The sequence below is a fragment of the Puntigrus tetrazona genome, chromosome 24 (assembly GCF_018831695.1).
Source record: "Puntigrus tetrazona isolate hp1 chromosome 24, ASM1883169v1, whole genome shotgun sequence".
NCBI classification, from domain to species: domain Eukaryota; kingdom Metazoa; phylum Chordata; class Actinopteri; order Cypriniformes; family Cyprinidae; genus Puntigrus; species Puntigrus tetrazona.
The window spans coordinates 10,429,826-10,450,578 of NC_056722.1; the positions used below are offsets into that span (position 1 = coordinate 10,429,826).

Sequence of the window (20,753 nt, forward strand, 5' to 3'; positions counted from 1 at the left end):
CTAAGGCACATGCACAAGCACACATTCAAAGCACCGAATACAGCCAATCCCCCACCTGAAGGTATAGGCAAATCACCCAAATTTGGTTATCTAGCCCTGCCCTTACTAAGGTCACTGAAGACAATAAAAAAGAAAACCATTCAACATAAATAATACAACTCAAATGCGATAAAGCCAGTTCCAAAGACAGCACTAATGTTGACTTTTGCAAAAACAGACCAATGTTTTTCTCTATTTGCAAAAAACTACAATGTGTTTAACTAATCCTGCAGTTTTCCTAATTGCACACCAATCTAGAAACCCCTGGTTTATCCAAACGTTCAAGCAAAATCTAAAAGTCCACACCATGCAAGTAACTGAACCTGAACTTACAGTTCGCCGCTGCTTCTACATGCTCAGGTATCAATCAGTCATAGCCTCCCGTCACAGAGGAAGGAGACTGTGCTAGTTACTGCCTACAGTTAGGTTATCTCTCTGTATTATGCATTATTCATCAACAAAAAGTAACACAATATTGTACAATATCCCAACATGCTCGGCTTCTGCCCGTTGCTTTTATGTCAGCTCAATGTTGCTGCTCGGCTGAAGTGACCTATGGAAGAAGGTATGCGATATCGCTTGCAGATGACAGACTAAAACAGGCAAATGTTTGGACACCCATACTGTAATAGGTGCAATGGGCCATGGCACAAGACATCAGGCTATATAACAGCGAGATAAAGTTTCGACCAACAGTGCATGCACTAGGCAAGAGCAAGGTAAGGACAGACAGCTTGATTTCTTTGAGGTTTATGCTATTGTTCTGTTCTCGCAGACTCGCAACGAGAGCAACAGATGGTACTGTGCTACTACATCCAAGCCTGCGCCGTTGAAAAGATTTAATGTGACTTATCTATCTTAGAGAGACATCTAGTGTCTTCACTTCTGACAATGACAGCATTACCAAGCAGACAGGGTCATTTCAGTATCAGTATGATGACTGCAGATATATTTAGTTGCTGCAATTGTAGCATTTTATTTGTACCAGCTTTTGGCAAAAGGGGTTTTTTTTTTATTAAGTAATAAATTACGTGCCCTATGTGGAGTTGGAGGTGCCTGTTCCAGCAAAATTTACTCAAAAAGACTTCCTGTGACTCAAACCAGAGACCTCTTCGCTGCATTTTTTCTTCACAACATTTTAGCTTAAGATGTCGCTACCAGCAGCACCATTGTTACATCACTAGAAAGAAATGTCAAGTAGTTTTAACTGCTAAACTATTTTACTGATAAAATCATCTGTGTGTACGTTTGTGAAAGATAGCATGTGCTTTCTGTGCATAATAAAACATGCATTTGTGGCAAATAATCTGTCATTTTAATCCTGTTGTTTAATATATTTATTTGCTCGTTCTTCATGGGTTTTGGTTATTTTCCTGTTTTACGAGGACCTGAAAAATGTGAAATAATTTAGTGAAGTAAGATGTTGAAGAAGAATATCTGATGACCACATGGAACAAGTCTTCTTCGCTGCATCTGTTCTCATTATATTTGCTTGAAAAAGCAATTGTATCGTGTAATTTTCTGTGGCGAAATCGTTTTGTGTTTCTGTAGTGTTCTGGTTTCATAGCAGACGTTTATGTACTTACTCACGTACAACAATGAATTATGCATCGTTACAAGCACCCTAATCCTAAGAATAGGAAGTACATGAAGACAATTAACATTACTCAGTACTTAAATCTAAACAATGACACCTTACAATGAAGTGTAACAGATATTTACTTAAATATTTAATAATGTGAATCAAATATTTTATTTGTCATCATGATGTCGCTGCTATTGCTTTATTTACTTTATATGTGACCTTGAAAGAATCAAAAAGTAATCAGAATTTGTTACATTCGTATTGTGGTACTTGGATTACATGTTTTCTTAGATTAAAACATTTGTAATTGCAATAAAACACATGTTAAAAACCTCCAAAACCAGGTGTTTTCTTAGAGGCACAAGACACAAAGTCCCACCAACAATTCACTATGTCTACGTTCAAGTGAAAGTCACTGTGAATGTTTTATCTATTTATTTTGGGTTTTACAGCCTAATGTCATTGGAGAACACTGAAGTTGAACTTTTTATCATCTAATGTTTTAGAAAACCATGTACATGTTGGAGCCTATATAGGCTTTAACAAACCGAGAAACAAAAACACAGATTGTTTAAATTTTCAATGAACCACCTCAAGAACTAAAACTAGTTCTTAATAGGAAGATGGCTCTTTGCTGAACCTAAGGTGATGCAAAGACCCAATTTAGACCTATAACAATGTACCGGTTCATAGATTTGTTACATGCCACATACAAATGCAAGTCATCAGTCCATTCCGCCCTTCTCTGCATCAATCAACACTGACTTAAAATCTTTCCTGAGCTTCCATCCTCTCGTTGCCTGAGTGGACGTCCAGTAAGTTGCAGCATTCAACTCCCCCTATAACACCCAATTATTGGCAAGCATAGACAAGCATCTTTTTCTCTGTCAATCAATTTCAGCAGCCTTTCACACTTCACTGGTGACAACACTCACCAACAGGGGCTGCTGCCCAACGTCTACGTGCCTGTTTATCTGTCTGGCCGGCAGAGATAGAGCATTATACCTGAAGAGCTGCAGAAAGCTGAAATATTCATGGCTGCTTCTCTGTTTCTCTAGTTTGTTATGAAGCTCCCGTGGCGTTCATTAGGTCCCTCCCTTGCCCGAGGTTCAGTTTTCAAACCGGAGGAGACGCCAGATGCCATGCTGCTCGCTTGCTGTGTGCACCCCGGTAAGACTGTCGGAAGATGCTGCTACTTCATCATCGCTTTTTACCCTCCCTGACGCTTTCCTTTCTCCGCGTTCTCTCATACGACTAGCCCAGGCAAACATCATAATTCGAAGCAGTGTGAAAAAGACAGAACTGATGTTTCAACCTCTAGAAAGAGGACCATCAATCACAGGCTGATGGGAGGACCAGAGGCAATCAATAACTCTGTATAAAGTCGTTCACGTCTCGGCCCATGAGGAGGCCCCTCGTCATGCATCACGCTGACATCTCCCCGGCCCCTCTTCAGGTCTCCCTGGCCTCTGACGGCCTTCATTTCCAAAGGGGTCCAATTTGATCAGCCTCTTTAAGTGGTGCTCCCTCAACTGGATCTCCCGGGCTTGAGTTACCACAGCTAAAGTGCCTCATTTCCTGCTCTGTTGGGTTACAAATGGTGCAGTCCAACCCACAGGCGGAGACACAGCAGTGGCCGTAATGACCCCATGATTAGTGTGGGCACCGGGCCCACAACCTACTTGGACTGAATCTCTGTACAAAGGCCGGCCCCCCATTTCAGACAATGAGCCAGACAGACACATTACCTGTCCTGGGCTCTTATTCAAAGTGCACAGTCTCTACGATTCACCGACCATGCGCTAATCAGAACAAAAATTATATACAAATGGATTATGGTGGTTGCCAGTGTGTTTTTAGAGTGTAGCTATGCAGATGTTTGGGTGATTGCTAGGGTTTTTCTGAAGTCGTTGCTGAGTTCTCAGGTTGGCCACTAGGGTGCTAGTCTTTCAAAGGGTACACTTTTGTACCTTATTGAAACCTAGAAGGTACATATTAATACGTGTTAAATAAGTAGTACGTCCAAATGCACAGTATTAGTTCGATAGTAAGATTCTGAAATGTGCATCTGTATCCAGTAAATATAGTGTGATATTCTGGTTTATATACTTAATAGTTTAATACTTGGGGTTTGTTCCAATCAATAATCGTCACACTACAATCGAAACACTACAAATAATAATATTTATTCAGACTTCACAATAAAAAGCACCCAATGAAAAACTATTACTCAGTGGATGCAAATATCTACTAGCCCAGCATTGTCTTATTCTGCTATGTATCTATGATAATAATCAATTTGTGATCCTTTGCAGATTTCGTAGCCTGCATTGCCTAAAGTGTGAAACTATCATTAAGATCCTGTCAAAGCAAGTTATGAAGATATAAGGATGAATTCGAGACTTTAATTAATCAATCCAGATAAACATAAATCATACGCTCCCCACTGGACTGTTGGCTGATGCTTTAGGCATATGTTCGACTTAGATTTCCGGTTCAAAATCCCTGGGAACATTATTCACTCACTGTTTGACATTTTATGCTTGCCATTTACTTACACTGACAATGAAGATCATAATGAGAAAAAGGCCATGCCGACAGATGCCTAATACAAGATGCTCATGGTTATTAAGATATGAAATAGGGCTAATTCTAGCTCGAACTCATGCAGTACATTATGTCCCCTTTATGTACGACTTGATAAGTGTATCAGACAAAATAATAAATTATTAATATAATAAATAAAATGTGTAAATATGAAAATCACATTAGTCAATTTCTTTAGCGCAAAAAATAAAGGGAACATTTTTAAATGGGATGAATTTTAAATATTTATTCTACTTTTTAAAGGAAAAGTTCACCCAAAAATGAAAAGGCAGGTAATGCTAATGGAGGCCATTATTTCGAAGCTCCATAAATCGTGACACTAACCTATACACCATTTTTTTTCCTGCAAGAGTGCACTTATTAACTGATTTCTAACTCGACATATGATGCAACTTACATCATACGTCTTACGTTGAATAATAGATCAGCCAGGAAGCCGAATTTCATTTTTTTCGCTAATTTATTTTTAGGTTATAATTTGAAAACTAAAAATATTTTTGTTACAAAAACCCATCAATCACGTGATAACCCCCCTATTTTATATCTGGTTCAACACCGCAAATATTCAGATCTTCTCAAAACAATAAATGTATGGTATGTGAACAAAATTAGTTTTGCCAATATTTCAATCATTAAACAGGGCGACAAAACTTTTTAGAAACACTTTAAGTGTAAACAGTAATGTTAAACAGTAATATTAAATAATCAAATTCTGTAATCTCCGTATTAATAATGCATAGTTTACATACGAAAGCAGATGAGGCTGGAATGTGAACACAATTCGCTTAATAGTTCCTTATAAACCACAAACTGCACGTTCTGTATTACTCTCCTTGACAGTACAAATTTTCTTCATTAATAATAAATTTCACTATTTACTACATTACGACTTAATGCAAACTGCGTAAAAATACTTCATTATCAGCAAACACTGCAATTTTGATTATGAGAATTTTTTGTCTATTTACGCATAAGGGAAAAAGCTGAATATGTCTCGTCGTGCATCGTTTGTGTACACTATTAGCTGCAACAGCAGAAGACACGCAGCTGTCTCTTCATATTCGTCTAATCATTTTTTTTCTTAGCTTCTTTCCACAATCAGTGCATCACAGCTGGAGATCCAGTGTATTTACACAGTCGTCGTGATTGTTTCCACACACACTTGAGTCTGGGCTGTTTTGAGGCAGGTGTCGATTCAAATGGCTTTGCCTCAGGGCGACAAGCACGTCGAATTCATCAAATCCCCCAACACTGACGGGCCAACCAAGGTTAATTTACCCATCAAAGTCCACATTTGACTTTTTTTTTCGCTTTTCTAATATCTAAACAATTTTTAAGCAAATGTAATTAACTGTAATAATAACATCAAATAATAAATAGCAAGTCTCAGCAATCTAATAATTCACCTTTACTTTGAAAAGGCAGCTCTACACAAGCGTTTGAGTTGTGCACTAAATAATTGCTTGTCATTTGAGAGTAGCAATTCTAATTGAGGTATAATGCATGTGTCATGTACAAGGCAAAAGAAATGACATGTAATACGGTATATAGGACAGCGGGAATGCATGAGGTTTGTCTAACACTTTTACCGTAGCATGATGGATTTAATTGCTTATTACTGTGAGTACAGCTCTGTCAGAGTGTGGCTTCATGTCTTTCACCAAAAGAAAGGGAGTATTTTCATTCCTCCTACCTATTTCAATCTTTTCCAATTCTAATAATTAACCTCACAAGGTTGTGAAATCCTATAAATTTTTTTTTTTTTTTTACTATTCATAGAAAAAGCAGAGGGGAAAAACCAATCAAATAACAAATGAAATTCAATCAGAATAAAGAGAGAAAAAAAAATTATTATAATTTTTTTGAGAATATAATAGTCAATAAACATAATTTATATTAATACTTTAGAGCTATAAAATTTCACAATATTCTCAATATTAAATTATACTTTTCCCCCAAAATATGAGCAGAAACATGTAAGACAATGGTCAACTAATTAAACAACTTTTTCCATTCTGTTATCTAGCTAAAAAAAAATCTTTGGGGGATCCTACAAACACAATTTAAATTCCATACACATTACTTCAGAAGTCACTTCCTTTTTCAGATCAGCTAATGTAGCTATCAAAATGCACTGAAAGACATACTAATAAATGTTAAGCTTAAACAGAGGAAATAAAGATGGATAATGTTTTGCAGTATATGACAGTATGGGAACACCGAATGAACAACGGTTTAGATTTAATGATGGATTCTTCGAAAGATATCAAATATAGTGGAGCTATGGTGGAAAAGAGTTGTTCTTACCAGCGGTGAATGCAGCTGTCTCCAGACATGTTTGGACAGTTCTGCACCGAACGATTTGGATACACGAGGCTGCTTTTAACACAATTATCTAAAGTGAAGTGGCTTCAGTGGGCGAAAGCATCTTAGCCCACACACTGGACTCAAGACCAGATAATAACCATCATTCAGAACAGCCATCATTCATCCATTGGGAATCGAGAACGACAAATCTGAAATGGAAAATAAACATGCATCATGACACAGTGCTTGGATGTTCCTTAGTAGTGTTAAATATTTCATGGAGTTCAGTTGTTTCAGTTATTCTTTAGCTATATATATATATATATATATATATATATATATATATATAGAGAGAGAGAGAGAGAGAGAGAGAGAGAGAGAGAGAGTTTAGGATTTAAAAATCATTTGGATCCATAACTCATGTGTTCGATCATTGAGAATTTGATTGACAAATCTAATCACAATTTGATACACCGAAACTCAATGCTAGAGAATATACATTTGAAACAAAGAGGACTGTTACGTCAAAAGAAAAAGGAGATATCCCATGTACCATTTAATCTATTTTCTGTGTAGTAGAAACAGGAGACATTGGGATCTATATATTTGGGATCTACTCTTTCCTAAAGCTTTCAGTGACACGTCCAAAAAAATGGCTCTGAAAAATAGTCTGATCAAGTCGCAATTGTAACCTGTACAATACAGACACTGTGAAGTCAGCGTATTCACAGCAGAAGTTCATTACTCCTGCAAGCCAATCAACCGAAGAGCCTTTACTGCTGTTCTTAAAAAAAAAATTCGAAAATGTTCCAGAGGAATTAATACTTCTGTTATAACAGAGGGAGACCGGGACAGCGTGTCTGAAAAAGATTTGTGAAAAGCCATAGATTCTCTTGGCAGGTTTGATGGGCGCTGAGGGTTGCAGGCACGCGTCAATAGACTGATGCGGCCAATGATGAGGCCATTGTCGTGCTCGGGGACGTGAGCTGAATGTGTTCCTGCTGGAGCGCCGCTAAATCTGCTCACCATTGTGAGGGGCTACTGGAGCATGACTCCCCCCAGCTGCTGCTGGAGATAGCAGATGCACTACTTCACAAGATCCTCATTCACACAAGTAGCTCAGTCTGACCACCACCATCATATCACATTATGTTCAGGTTTCTGTCTCTTCACCTTTTCTCAGATGATAGTATTTTCTCAGCACAAATACCATTTTGTAATCCTTCACGACTAAAAGCAGGTTACATCTGTTGTGAATAATTTATCTACGCCTGTTTTATGCCATGAAGTGAGAAATAAAATTGTTTTGGCACATAATGAGAAAATGAATATAAACATTCTGTAAGTTTCAGAACTTAAACTTAGTTCAAAAGCGACTTCTACTGAAAGCAAGCTTCCAAATCCAAATGCAATGTCATTTGGAATATTCTCTGCTGAAGGAGATCAACGCCTACTTCTACATTATCTGAGGTTTAAATCTGCCCACTGATTTGATTTAGACACAGGGTAACATTAGGAAATCGCTCCAGATTGGGTCAATCGAACACACAGTAATATCATGGTCAGCAAAGCACTAGGTGCTAAAGTCTTGCCGGAAAAGGAAATCAGCATCTCCATAAAGCTTGTGAGCAGATGGAGGCAAAAAGTGCTTCAAAATCACCTGATAGACGACTGCATTGAATTTAGACTTCATAAAAAACAATAAATAAACACCAGCAGATGACATGGCACCCCAGATCATCAATGACTTCAGAAACTTCACACCGGACATCTGTGCCTCTCCAGTATTCCTCTGGACTCCAGACCGTGATTTTCAAATGAAATGCAAAATTTGATCTGAAAAGAGGACATTGGACCACTGAGTAACAGTACAGTTATTTTTCTCCTCAGCCCAGGTAAGATGCTTCTAACTTTGCTTCTGTTTCAGAAATGTCTTGGTAGCCCTTTTCCTGGAGACGTCTGTGCGTGAAGACTCTTAACGCACTGATTCCAGCTTCAGTCCACTCCTTGTGAAGCTCTCCCAAGTGTTTGAATCAGCTTTGCTTCGCAGTATTCTCAATTTCCCAATTTCTTCCTTGCAGCAAACTTTGCACCTAATATGCTTTGATACGGCACTCCTTTCAGCAATGACCCTTTTGTGAACATCTTCGTGGAGAGGGTCAATGATTCTCTTCTGGATCACTTCAGACTAATCTGAAATAACTTGTATCTTTGTTCTGTTATATTAATCCATGTTTATAATGTTTATTTCCTATGCTGATTAAGGCTACTCATCTGGTCTACAAAATCATCCCAAACACTGATTTTTCTTTTCCAAATAGAGTTAAGGCTATATCGCAATATATATTGCAGAAAAACAAAATATTGCAGTGTGAATTGAAGGACACTGAGGGAAACAACCATGTATTTTTTATTGCTTTAATCTGTTCTGCAAAATTAACCCTACAAAATTTTACACATTACACTGTGAAACACAAAACCACATGCGGTCTGGGCTTCATTTTTGAGACTGGTTAACACAGACTGCTGAATTTTACTGCACTTGATGTGGCTTGTTTGAAGTCATCATGCAGTGCCTTAATTGAATCTATATTAATAGACATCTTTGATGTACAAATTGAATTCTACATTTCATCTACATATGAAGTGAACTTCAATTTCCACAGGAAATTGTTTTTTTTCTTTAATGATTTAATCAAACCTATTTGTGTATTATACACAAATAACTGGCATTTGCATAAAAGTTTGGCTTATGGAAGAAAACACTGAATTAAAGGAATAGTTTACCCAAAAATTCAAATTCTCATCATTTACCCACCCTCAAGTAATTTCTACATCAGTGTAAAGTCAGATATGTAGTCGAAATATGGACTTATGGAAATATTGAACCATACAAAAAAAAAGTATGCCATTTCATAACCTCTGGTAAGCTTATTATCAACTACACAGCTGTTATGTCAGTGAGAGGCACTTGACAGAATGAGCAAATAGCTCATCAAGCCTTCAGAGGCTTGTATAACCCTTCTTCCATATCTAACCACCAGAAGGATGAGTCTTACCCCAGCATTAAGAACACTGCAATATGACTAACTTTGGTGACTTTATTTAGTGCCACAATGATGCTACAGTGTAGGTGGTTGTCAAGGCATTGCCATGCAGTTGTTAAGGTCTTTTTACAGCGATTTTGTAGGATTCCTATGGTGGTTTTGGAGTGGTCTTGCTCATGGAAAGCAACGTTAGTTTAAGTAAACACACTTTAACAAGCCAAACAAGGTCTTTAGAATTACTAGCCCTGCATCATATATGCTTACTTCCCCCCTATATAGTAGTTAAATAAACAGTACAGTATGTGAAAAAAGTAGGCGGTTCATAGTATTCGTACCCAGATTACCTGATACTTCCACCCAGATTCTGAAGTGCACAACCAACGGACACCTATCCATGAAGCCACAGGAGAAGAGCTGTGAACGGCAACTGGCAATGACAGCATGACAAATGTAGTATGTCTGGATTTAATTCATACTAAACATTATTTGTATGCATTATATAGGCACAAAGTTTGCTCCTTATCAATCTACACAAACAGTAGCTTGCCATTTCAAACACACTATAGAACAGGACTAGACAACTTAAGATCCAGTTGGATCGTCTTATTTTTGTCCAATCCTGATCAATTTCAGCTGTCTGTAGCACGATTAGCTTGTCCAGGTGTGTTTGGTTAGTTTATTTGGTTGGAGCTAAGATCTGCAGGAAAGTGGATCTCAGGGGACAGGTTTGCCACCCCGCTGAACAAACTTGCAGGTGTGTTGAGCTAAACTTCAGAAGCGGGATTGGACACCTCTGGTCTACCCACCTTTTTCCTCAACATGGAAGTAAGCCTATGGGTTATTTACATTATCTGTAGGTAACAGAAACAGAACAGAAAAAACACATAGATACACTCAACCATAGACCCTCTGATTAAAGGGTTATACCCTAAAATATAAATTTTGTCATTAATGTTGTTCCCCATGTTGTTCCAAACCCAAAATCAAAGTGGTTTTCCAACTGTTTTATTGTCAGCCATGATCACTCAAAAATATAATATCCAACATCGGCATTATTTGACTTATCTGTAGCTCCAACATTACAGTGTACACGATAATTTGCACACCAATGTTTAGTACTCAAGGATAGTGGTTTGAAATACATCTAGGTACATCTACCCCAAGTATGAACAAAAGGATTGTGATGCCACTTGTATAAGCAAACTAAATTAATAAAAAATTAAAAAAATATATTTTCAATCAAAATGTCTGTATTGGGTGTCATGTTTTGCTGGACCTCTAGTGCTGCCTTAATCGTAACGACATTATGAACGTGGGGCTCAGGCTGCTGGTTGGTTCACGCTTCCCCAGGCCTGAGAGAGGATTTTCCAGCCGTCTCATCTAGCTCTTGTCCCAGTTTGATGAGTCTCTCAGCCGCCTGCATCACCTCGCCTGAGCACGACCGACAGCCAGCCAATCGGATTCATGCTTATATTTTCACTACATCCTCCCACATACGCCACCATGAGGTAATTGAATTTGACACGATCAATGGAAAATGCCATACAAATGTATGGAAATAGTGTCAATTCTAGAAACTCATTTATGGGTACAGCGATAGAGCTATTTGTAACTAAGAAAAACACACTGAATTGTAAAAATCAGCGGTGGTTGCTAATGCAAGTTGGCAGTATTTTATATACCACCATTAAATTTTGGGGGTGTAACTCGTCCTACACATGATCTTTGAATACTTCACATAAAACATTATAATGCATTACAATGCCACACAGAACAAATTTTTAGATTGCAATCCATTATTTTTCCATAGGTTTTTTTTTCTTTCTAAACGTGCTAGATGGACATCTTTGACTGTCAGTCTTTTTTTAGTGTCTTATGCGTAACAAAACATTCTAGTGTAGTTGAAATGTAAAAAAAATGACCATTGTACTGCTTGTGGCTTACTTTTGTCAATTAAAAAAAAACCTATACTTAAGGAGGGACTTAAACCAAATCTAGGAAATAACATACAGAGACAGGACAATGGGCACTTTTCTCACCTAGCAACCACATAGCAACACCCTCTCAGAATAGCACCACTAATATTCTTTCCAGAAAATGTAATATTGTAGTTTTCTTTTCAGTATCTCCATTGGCTCACAGAACACACACTCTCGCAGCTCTTACACGCGCTCTAAAAACCCAAATGTTTCCTAAAAAAAGCAAAAAAACGTTTCCTTTGTGGCTGAACAGGTGAGCCCATCGTCACATCATTAACCAGGCTTATCAAAAGGGTCAAACTGAGAGAAAAAATAAAGAATATGGCATCTGCTTCTCCCTTCTCCTCGCAAAGGGCGGGATTATACCTTCCCGAAAACCTTAACGGAAACATGGAGCGCTTAAATCACACTGAAATCCCATCGCTCCTCATGGCAGGGCACTGTGTTTTAGAGGCATCACCAGTACCAATGTGTTTCCATTGGTTACCACTCTGCACCCCATCTATCTGTATTGGCTGATATGACAGACTGTGATTGGCTGATAATGACCGGCAGTTTACATAATTTCAGTCCTTTTCTAATTTTCCCTGTCATTAACTCTTCAGAGAGAGAACACAAGGCGGTCAAACATCAGCCGAGCACAACGTCACACGCACACTACAAAAAGAAACGAAACCTCCTGGTGCGTCTGACCAAAAATAAAGATGCAAGGAGGGGGGACTGAGAGAAATCTCTTTTACGTACTTGTTCCTTGCTGACGTCTGTTCTTTCTATCGTCATAGCGCTTGAAGCTAGCTGGGTGGAGGAGGTGGAAAGGGGCGTAACGGAATACATATCATCAAGCCTTCTTTGTCTTTCTGATACGCATGCTGAGCATTCATTTACTTATTTCTCTGTTAGATTAAATGGGAATAAATTTGCTACTAATTACTTCTTGTGTGACCCAAATTTGACACAACTGATCTGGCCGATTTAAATCTACAAAATGCCACTGACCTTTGCAGTGCCGTGAAAGTAAAACTAACTACACAAAGCCTGGAAAGTTACTGAGACTTTCTGAAAAAATAAAAATAAAATTACTGTTTTCAGATACTCATCCCCTCCTGCCTCCCTGCATGTAATATCTATACAATCTGGCATCCCGTCATGCACCTTACGAAGCTGACACCTGGGGCATAAACCGTAGCTCGTGACCCAGAAAATAGAGGTTGTGTCCTTTTTACATATCCCACAAGCCTCTGAGCATGAGGGGAAGTCTGTGAACACGAAGACAGACCCCACCCAGAGAAGAAGAAAAACGTTTTGTGTCTCTGTGTGTGTAAATATATATTAGTGCTGTCAAATGATTAATTGCATTCCAAAATAAATGTTTCTGTGTACATAATACATGAGAGTATACTGTGTATACTTATTATGTCTATATAAATTTAAACACATATATATAAAAAAAATCTAAATATGCTATATATAGATATATTTGCTATATACATGGAAATAATTTCAAAATATATACTATATATATATATATATATATATATATATATATATATATATATATATATATATATATATATATATATATATATATATATATGCATGTATTTACATATTAATATTTTGACAGCACAAATACATAGTTTATTTGCAAAAACAGAACATGTTGGTTTTTTTTTTTTTTAAATCACGTATGCATTTATAGTGAATCTCACAAAAAAAACTTGACCACCAAATACACACACACACACACACAAAAAACATTACTGCAATGCATTAATATGTTATTTAAATCTTTCGATTTTGGAGTGAAACATATCTCAGTTCTTAACCGGTATATTGACATTCATCGGTATTTCTGCAGTGCGGTATTTAAATCTTGTTTAACCATTTAAACACGCAAATATTCGATCATCAACCGATTCCTATAGAAATCGTCATGACGTCTAAATTGAAGTGGATTCATCTCGGAGCGTGAAGCGGTATTTTTCCATTCAATCTCTGCCGCAATTTTCAGTTTGCCGTGACGATTTTTGGCTCCCCCTCTGGCCCTGAGAGCAGCCATTTTGTCTCTCTCTCTCTCTCTGAAATGGGGGTGCAGCGTGAATCATCAGTCTCAGAGAGACTCGTCTCTGACAAGCGCACACTTCACAGCTGATTGTGCGGGGCAGGAGACGCAGGCTGCTGGCAGGGCCGTCTCAGCCAGAATACATTACATCCCAGCTTTTTAAGTCGGCGAAGACTATTACCCAGAAGGCCTTTGGAAGTTCTTATCAGCGCCAACCAGATGGAGAACATGTGAGCGATGTCAGTACCTGCAGACTTGTTGATAAAACAACACAGCCGGAAATCTGAAATTGAAAAGAGATTTTGCAGTGTACGGATTTAATTTGGTAATGAAATTTCATTAATATGTAATGTTTCACTGATTAATATGTATAAGGGCGTTGGAGCCTCTGGTTTGTATTCAGTGCCATTATTGATTTATATAGAGACAATGAGGGGAAGTAATAATGTTTCCTACGCTTTTGTTTGCTCACGAAGACGTATGTGCCGTTTGTGTTCAATCAACTCATGTTACATGATTACAGGGCACGACAAAGCCACAGAATTTCACAGTTTGACTTCAGTCCAACAACAACATGCATCCAATCCGCTCATATGCTACAAATACACCCCTAAAAACCACAATAATCATGTATGTCTGCATATGCCAGAAAGACGTTTAACGATTCGCTTTTACAGCAGAATGCGTGCCTGCCCCCTTGTGTCTGAGGATATCTAAGGAGCTCGCCAAAAAATGTCCAGCACATGTTTCAGGAACGGAAAGAAACAATGAATGACTTCAAATATCATATGAATTAGAATCTCTACGCTAGTCAATAAGATTTCTCTAAAACAACGTCAGCTAAAATAATAATAATGGGAATGGGAAACGAATGGGATAATGGGAAATGAAATCAAGAAATGTTTCTTGTGCACCAAATCAAAGTATTAGAATGTGTATATAGAAAAAAATACACTATATTGCCAAAAGTATTGGGTCACCTCTTCCAATGAACAGGTTTAACTACTTTACAAATATCCAATAATCCAATATTCATAGAATATCATTATATGCTTTAACATTAATATTTGTACTCATGGTCATTACTAAAAATCATTTGATGTTTTGTGAGATTAGTGTACTAGTATAACTAGCATACTATAACAGAATTAACTCAATAAGTCACCAAAACAAATGGCTACGGCCAAGGCCGTGAAAAACAGAGCAGTATGCATAACTCCCTGCAATTTCCGTCACAATGACGGTGTCAGTGATACGCTGACCTTCATTAAACACTATATCATTCTTCACATTAGCTTGAAGGGAAAATGACCAGGATGTATGCCCATTGGTGCATGTGCGGGCCTTTGGCATCCACTTCCTGCCCTGACCCACTTAGGATGGTGCGTTGGTTATTTTAAGACACCAGTCGCACACCCTGCGGCAGAAACACGCAGCGCGAACACTGTTTTTTAGAGGATGGTGTGGCGGTCCAGACCAAAGCTGGTGAGCGACATCCAATACGACGGCTGCAAACGACTGATGATTCTTGTGCTTTACAGAAACAGAAAATAAGTCAGATGAGTGAGACAAAACAGGAAACCTCACATGATGCCCCTGAGGTGGTCTGCTTGAAGAAAATCAAAGAAATGCATTGTATTTTGATTTTCAAGGGCTTAGTGGAACATTACAGATCTATTCCGAAACAATCAATACACTAACCTGGATAATAGATCAAGTGTGTGGTTAGTTCTCTGTCTGGTCTGTGGGCCTTAACACCACCACCACAGATACAAGCATCGGTCACTCACTGCCTGCTGCCTACTAAGGGAAATCAGTCTTATTGTGACACTTTTCCAAAATAATAGTAAGCTGTTTCACTGTCTAAGCACCTACTTTCCAAGACAACGTCCTAAACTAAACTCAAACCTGATTTAATTAGCGATCTGAAACTATATCCACAGGCCAAACACATAATGCACACACAAAAGCCAATACAATTTACACTACGCCTATCGTATGAAAAATAATATTAAAAAGTCGAAGTACACGCACCCAAAAGCGTCTTTTCCAGGTGATCCAAAACATTTCCAACACATGATTATTATGATCTTTAAGCAGAATGTGAGTTATTTTAAACCATTAAATCCTTAGATGTAATGGTATAAAATAACTCTTACTCAACAAATGTAATACTTTCTTGAGCATATTTTTATTTTTATAAAACCTTTTTTTTTTTTATCAATAAAATAGGGAAAATTTAAGTTAATGTTTTTACCCTTTTTTGGCTAAACATTTTAGAGTAATGTACATACAAATAATGAATAAACTATATATTTAATATTATTTAACAAACAAACAAACAAATGTGGAAAACCAGATGAAAAGGAGATTATTTACAATTACCTGGAAAAATATATATTTTATTTTTTAAATACCAATATCAATGTAACAAAATTTCAGACCTTTTTATTTCAACATATATAAAAGTTTCAGTCTAATATATATATATATATATATATATATATATATATATATATATATATATATATATATATATATATATATATATATATTTACACTGAAAGAAAACTTCAGAGCATCATAACAACAATGTTGGAAAGCAAATCCTGGAAAGTTCCAGCTCCACTACTGTCATGTAAAAATATCTGATTGGTTTCTGTCATAATCTATACATAACTGGTACGACTGTAGAAAATGAAACTTGGGAAGCAGTTATGAAAACGCTTCTGGCAGAAAACGTGTTCCAACGTGGTAAAGGAAATACAGCAGTCATGACTGGTCATCTGGTCAAATGAGCCTGCAGGTGTTCTCTATTCATCAGGCGTTTGGATTCTTACAGAAGAGCAGATTCATGAGGAAGGATGGTGAACTCTGGCTCAAAATCCTACCACTGCACCTGCCACACGTTCAGCTCACATGAAACCGCCGCAGCTGCTGCGCTCGGCCCTCATTCCAGTCACGTCGTTATGATGCTTCAGGCCCCATTAAGTTCAAAGCACGGCGCCCCCCCTTCAGCGAGACCCTCTGGTACCTTCAGCCATCTACCACAGCTGTCTGCTCTGAAAGGACAGCAGGTGGACACACTCTCAGCCTGCTTATGTATCGGAAGTCGTCCCATCAGAAATGACTGCAAAGGGAGGCCTTACTGGCAATCAGCAATCGTTGCTTTGTTGGTTCAAAAAAAAAGAGAAAGAGACAAACTGAGGAGAGAGAGAGAGACAGGAAGCCCAGAAAAAGTGCGTGAATGACAAAGATAGAGTCCCACGGAAAGATAAACAGCCACAGAGGAGCCCTATAATGGCTTTGCACTGCTAATTTGTCACTCCACTTGAACGGCAAACAGCGGGAAGACGGTGAAAACACGCCGCTCTGTCACTTCCTGTTGAGTGTGCCCGAAAACCTTCATCTGGGGCTCATTCGACTGGTGAAGACATCAGCTATTTATAGTTCTCCACAAAGAAAAACAGTGAAAATCACAAGGATGATATCTTCATACAGGATAAAAAAAAAAAAAAAAAAATGTGTGTGGTCCTGGAAGCTGATTGGTCAATATAGCGTTTCAGCCACAACTTACAACAGACAAATAAAGGTTTTTTCATCAAGAAATCATTGGTTCAAGTGATATTTACTCTGATTTATTTCCACAAATCAAGTCTAATATTTTTTTTTTACTTTACTAACACTAACTTGAATACTACCTCGTCTCCAGAGTGAGCAAGCGTGCTAACTTCTGATTAAACTTCATTAGGGTTCAAAATGTTTGCTGTGATGGAAAGTACATCACATTTTGAAAAGACAGCATGTCACTTGTGTAAAAATATACACTTAAACAGTTTATGGTTATGTCACCCATGTCATTTAAGTTAAGCTCTATTTTTATGGTCACGCTAGATTATTAATTGTAAACAAAGTAGCGTGTCGAACATTAGTGGAACTGAAAGGTTTATACTATTAGAAATAATTTCAACTTGAAAGCTTACCTGTCGAGAAGAAACTTCCCGAGTTCGTCATTTTGACTGAATATATGAAATGCTCCCGTCGTGTAAAAACACCGCTAGCATGTTACCTCATTGCCCGTCTCTGTGTATCTTAGCATGTCTCCGAGTTTGACAAAAGGACAATTCTGTGGTAATTTCTTTCACTTTCATGTTTCAACGGTATGACTTTCATGTGTGGAACATAAATTGTTATTATTTTGCTTTATTTTTTTCACTATTATTTTGTTATTATTATTTAATTATTTGCTGAAAAGCCGGACTTTTTAATACATATTTAAATCACTGGAGACATGCAGTCAAACAGGTTTGGAACGACATTTTTAGCGAACTATCCATTAAACATTTCCACTTTCCTCCAAATGTAGTTCCTGCTAGCGGGACGTTCATACAGTAATGTTACCAGACTGCCCTCTAGTGTTCAGACATGGAGTACTGCTGATGTCTATAACAGTCTCAACTTTAATAAAAATAATTTTCTGTTATAATTTAAGTGGAATTATGCTGACAGCATTTACAATTTAACAAGGATCGATTTAGCTTATTTGTGTTTTCGGATGGGTGAATATTCTGGTGGTGATAGCCACAAGCTGCTATTGAAATAACAGAATTTTATATATATTTGATAAACAGTGGTAAGTGTGACCACAACTTTAACAACAAAAGATAGCAAAGAAATGTTATGGTCCCTAAAAAGCCATACACATATGAAGGCGACATGAGGGTGAGTGCATTTTAACTTTGTAAATTATCTTTAACAATAATAATTACGATCATAATCACGATAATAATAAAACAGATTTGAATGCCTAATGCGTAATTGTCCGTTTACATAAATTAATAACAATGATAAAATAACAATAACAAAACAACGAATGATTGAACATTGAGAGTCCGTTCAGTTACAGTTTATGCTCCGACCTAAACGCGCTAACGTTTCCCGACCGTTTCGTCTGAAATCCCTCGACAGACACGAGCAGAGAGAGCGCCGGTGAGGTTCTCGATCTGTGAGCGGAGGAACCTGCGATCCTCCTGCAAGTCCTGCACCTGTCTCTCCAGAATGTCGATCTTCTCCTGTTTGCTCTCCAGCAAACAGTGAAGTTTGGCGATGGTCAGCATAACGCTGCTGGGCAAATCTCCCGCGATCGGAGGCGTCGCTGTTGAGAAAGACAGAAAAACATGACCATATCGCTACGACATGCATTTGAAGAAGAGAAGACTTCTCTAACCGACAAGCCAACTGCAACTGGGATTCGAACGTGACAGAACCGTACAAACCACATCACTGCATATGATTCATAAATGTCTTCGTTATTGTGTTTTAGAGATGCTTATAAGCTAATGTAAATGACAAATCACGTACTGGAGATGGAAGCGGCACCGCTTGGAGTTGTGTCCTGCTCTGTCTCGGTGTTCACATTGTCACACTGGATTACTACGGTCTCTGGCTCCTGTTTTATCCAGCTGTAGCTGGTCACGGGACTTTCCAGCATGGCGGAGCTGGAGTCAGCTTCACTGCTGGGAGAGTATGGAGCAAAGTCCTGCAGCCACTGAGAGTTCATCTCAACCTGAGAGCTGCAGAAAGATAATATTATATGACAATCATGGCATAATTCAAAGCTTAATATTCATATTTTTGTGCACAATCCATCCATGTCATACCAGAACATACACACACACACACACATATATATTTACAAGTTACTAAATGACTTAAGATTAATCAAGTAGTTTCAGAGAGCTCATTAAATTTGCTATATCCAATTTTTTTGCAAGCATAACTAGCTTTTAGAATGTCCAAAACACAGCAGGAATACGAGGAAGATGAAAAGCGCTGCAAAACTATGGTTTGCACACAATCAAACGGGCTGAAAGCACATACGAGTACTGCAGTGGTAAATCACGAATCTTGCTCCTGCGGCTTCTCTGGTAATGTCTCCATTTCTGCCTCAGTTCCTCCTGTCTTGCTTTAGAGAGTTCGGCTACTGGAGGATGTTTAGTCTTTCCCTCTCTTTTTCGTCGCTGATAACTAAGAATTTGAAACAAAAGGGAACCATTTTTGCAAAAAAAAACATATAACATATAAAAAGCATTTTTGTTTATTAATAGCATAACTTTTTTTTTATTATTTGCTTTTAGAATTTAAGATTATCTGTAGAATATAAATCGAACACCTCTCTCTTCTTTTTTCAAGGTATCTGGCCCTGGCAACAGGATCAGCGTTCACCTTTGCTCTATGCCGAGCCGATTTCTCGTTGTTTGATAGTGGCATCTATGAATGAAAAATAAATAAACAAAAAAAAAGCTTCTTACAACACGGTAATGACGTACATATGTGGAAAGAACGTGTGCGCTTAACTTTAGACTTAATGTTAGACTTACGCTTTAACAAAGCAGATATTAATATACAAAAATCGACTTTTTGCAGTCTAGTTTTAATAGATGCCTACGTTAAAGTGAGCGATCAAATCAGTATTCGTTATAAGTGTGCTATTTGTATGAAATACAGCTATAACTCACTGTGCACTGCTCTTGCAGTTCATTTACATGTTACATTCATTTCAACGTTCACACAATATTTGATTAATTTAACTGTGCGTTAAAGTGTTTATGTAACGTACTGAGCACATGACAACTAACGAGAGTGATAACATGTAAAAACGACATGGCCAGGAATTAAAAATACATTTTCGGCATCGGGAAATCGCCGCAGTTCGTGTGCTAGATCTTGCGGCGCGTGTGTCAAATGGAGCTATTGGTTACACCACTTGACATTTCGGCTCTAACCACATTTGTGAAAAAAGAACCGTGATTTATGAACGTTCAAAGCTTCACAGCAGACGGCATTTGCCCGTAAACGCACTTTATTGCGTAATAAAACGATCAATTGCGCACTATTTGGACAGGCATAACTTACTAACCTTGACACACAGCCATCACGATTTGAAGGGTTCGTCTCCGAGACACCATTTCCTGTTTGACGGTCACATGACAGCAGCACGCCTTTCTACATGTCGGTTACACCAGCGAAGGGGGCGGGGCTCTGGTTACACCACACTGAATAACTTCTCTACTTGTTTATAAGAAATGATAATAAATATTACGCCAAACTGCTCAACAACAAAAAAA

General features: G+C 37.9%; 2 protein-coding genes across 2 annotated transcripts in view; both read right to left on the reverse strand.

Annotated features, from left to right (window-relative positions):
• myo3a (myosin IIIA) overlaps positions 1-6,638 on the reverse strand; it is a 70,291-nt gene extending 63,653 nt beyond the window's left edge. The window contains exon 1 of the mRNA XM_043225714.1: positions 6,539-6,638. Coding sequence (XP_043081649.1) covers positions 6,539-6,567 — 29 coding nt within the window. The 5' untranslated portion in view covers positions 6,568-6,638. The remainder of the gene's footprint in view (positions 1-6,538) is intronic.
• An 11,430-nt stretch (positions 6,639-18,068) lies between these two features.
• LOC122329611 lies at positions 18,069-20,683 on the reverse strand. Its single transcript, XM_043225953.1, has 5 exons — positions 20,546-20,683; positions 19,799-19,896; positions 19,507-19,653; positions 18,988-19,199; positions 18,069-18,781 (listed from the first exon to the last, which is right to left on the reverse strand). Exons 2-5 carry the CDS (start codon positions 19,894-19,896, stop codon positions 18,555-18,557), a joined length of 684 nt encoding a protein of 227 aa, XP_043081888.1. The 5' UTR covers positions 20,546-20,683; the 3' UTR covers positions 18,069-18,554.
• Positions 20,684-20,753: the final 70 nt, after the last annotated feature.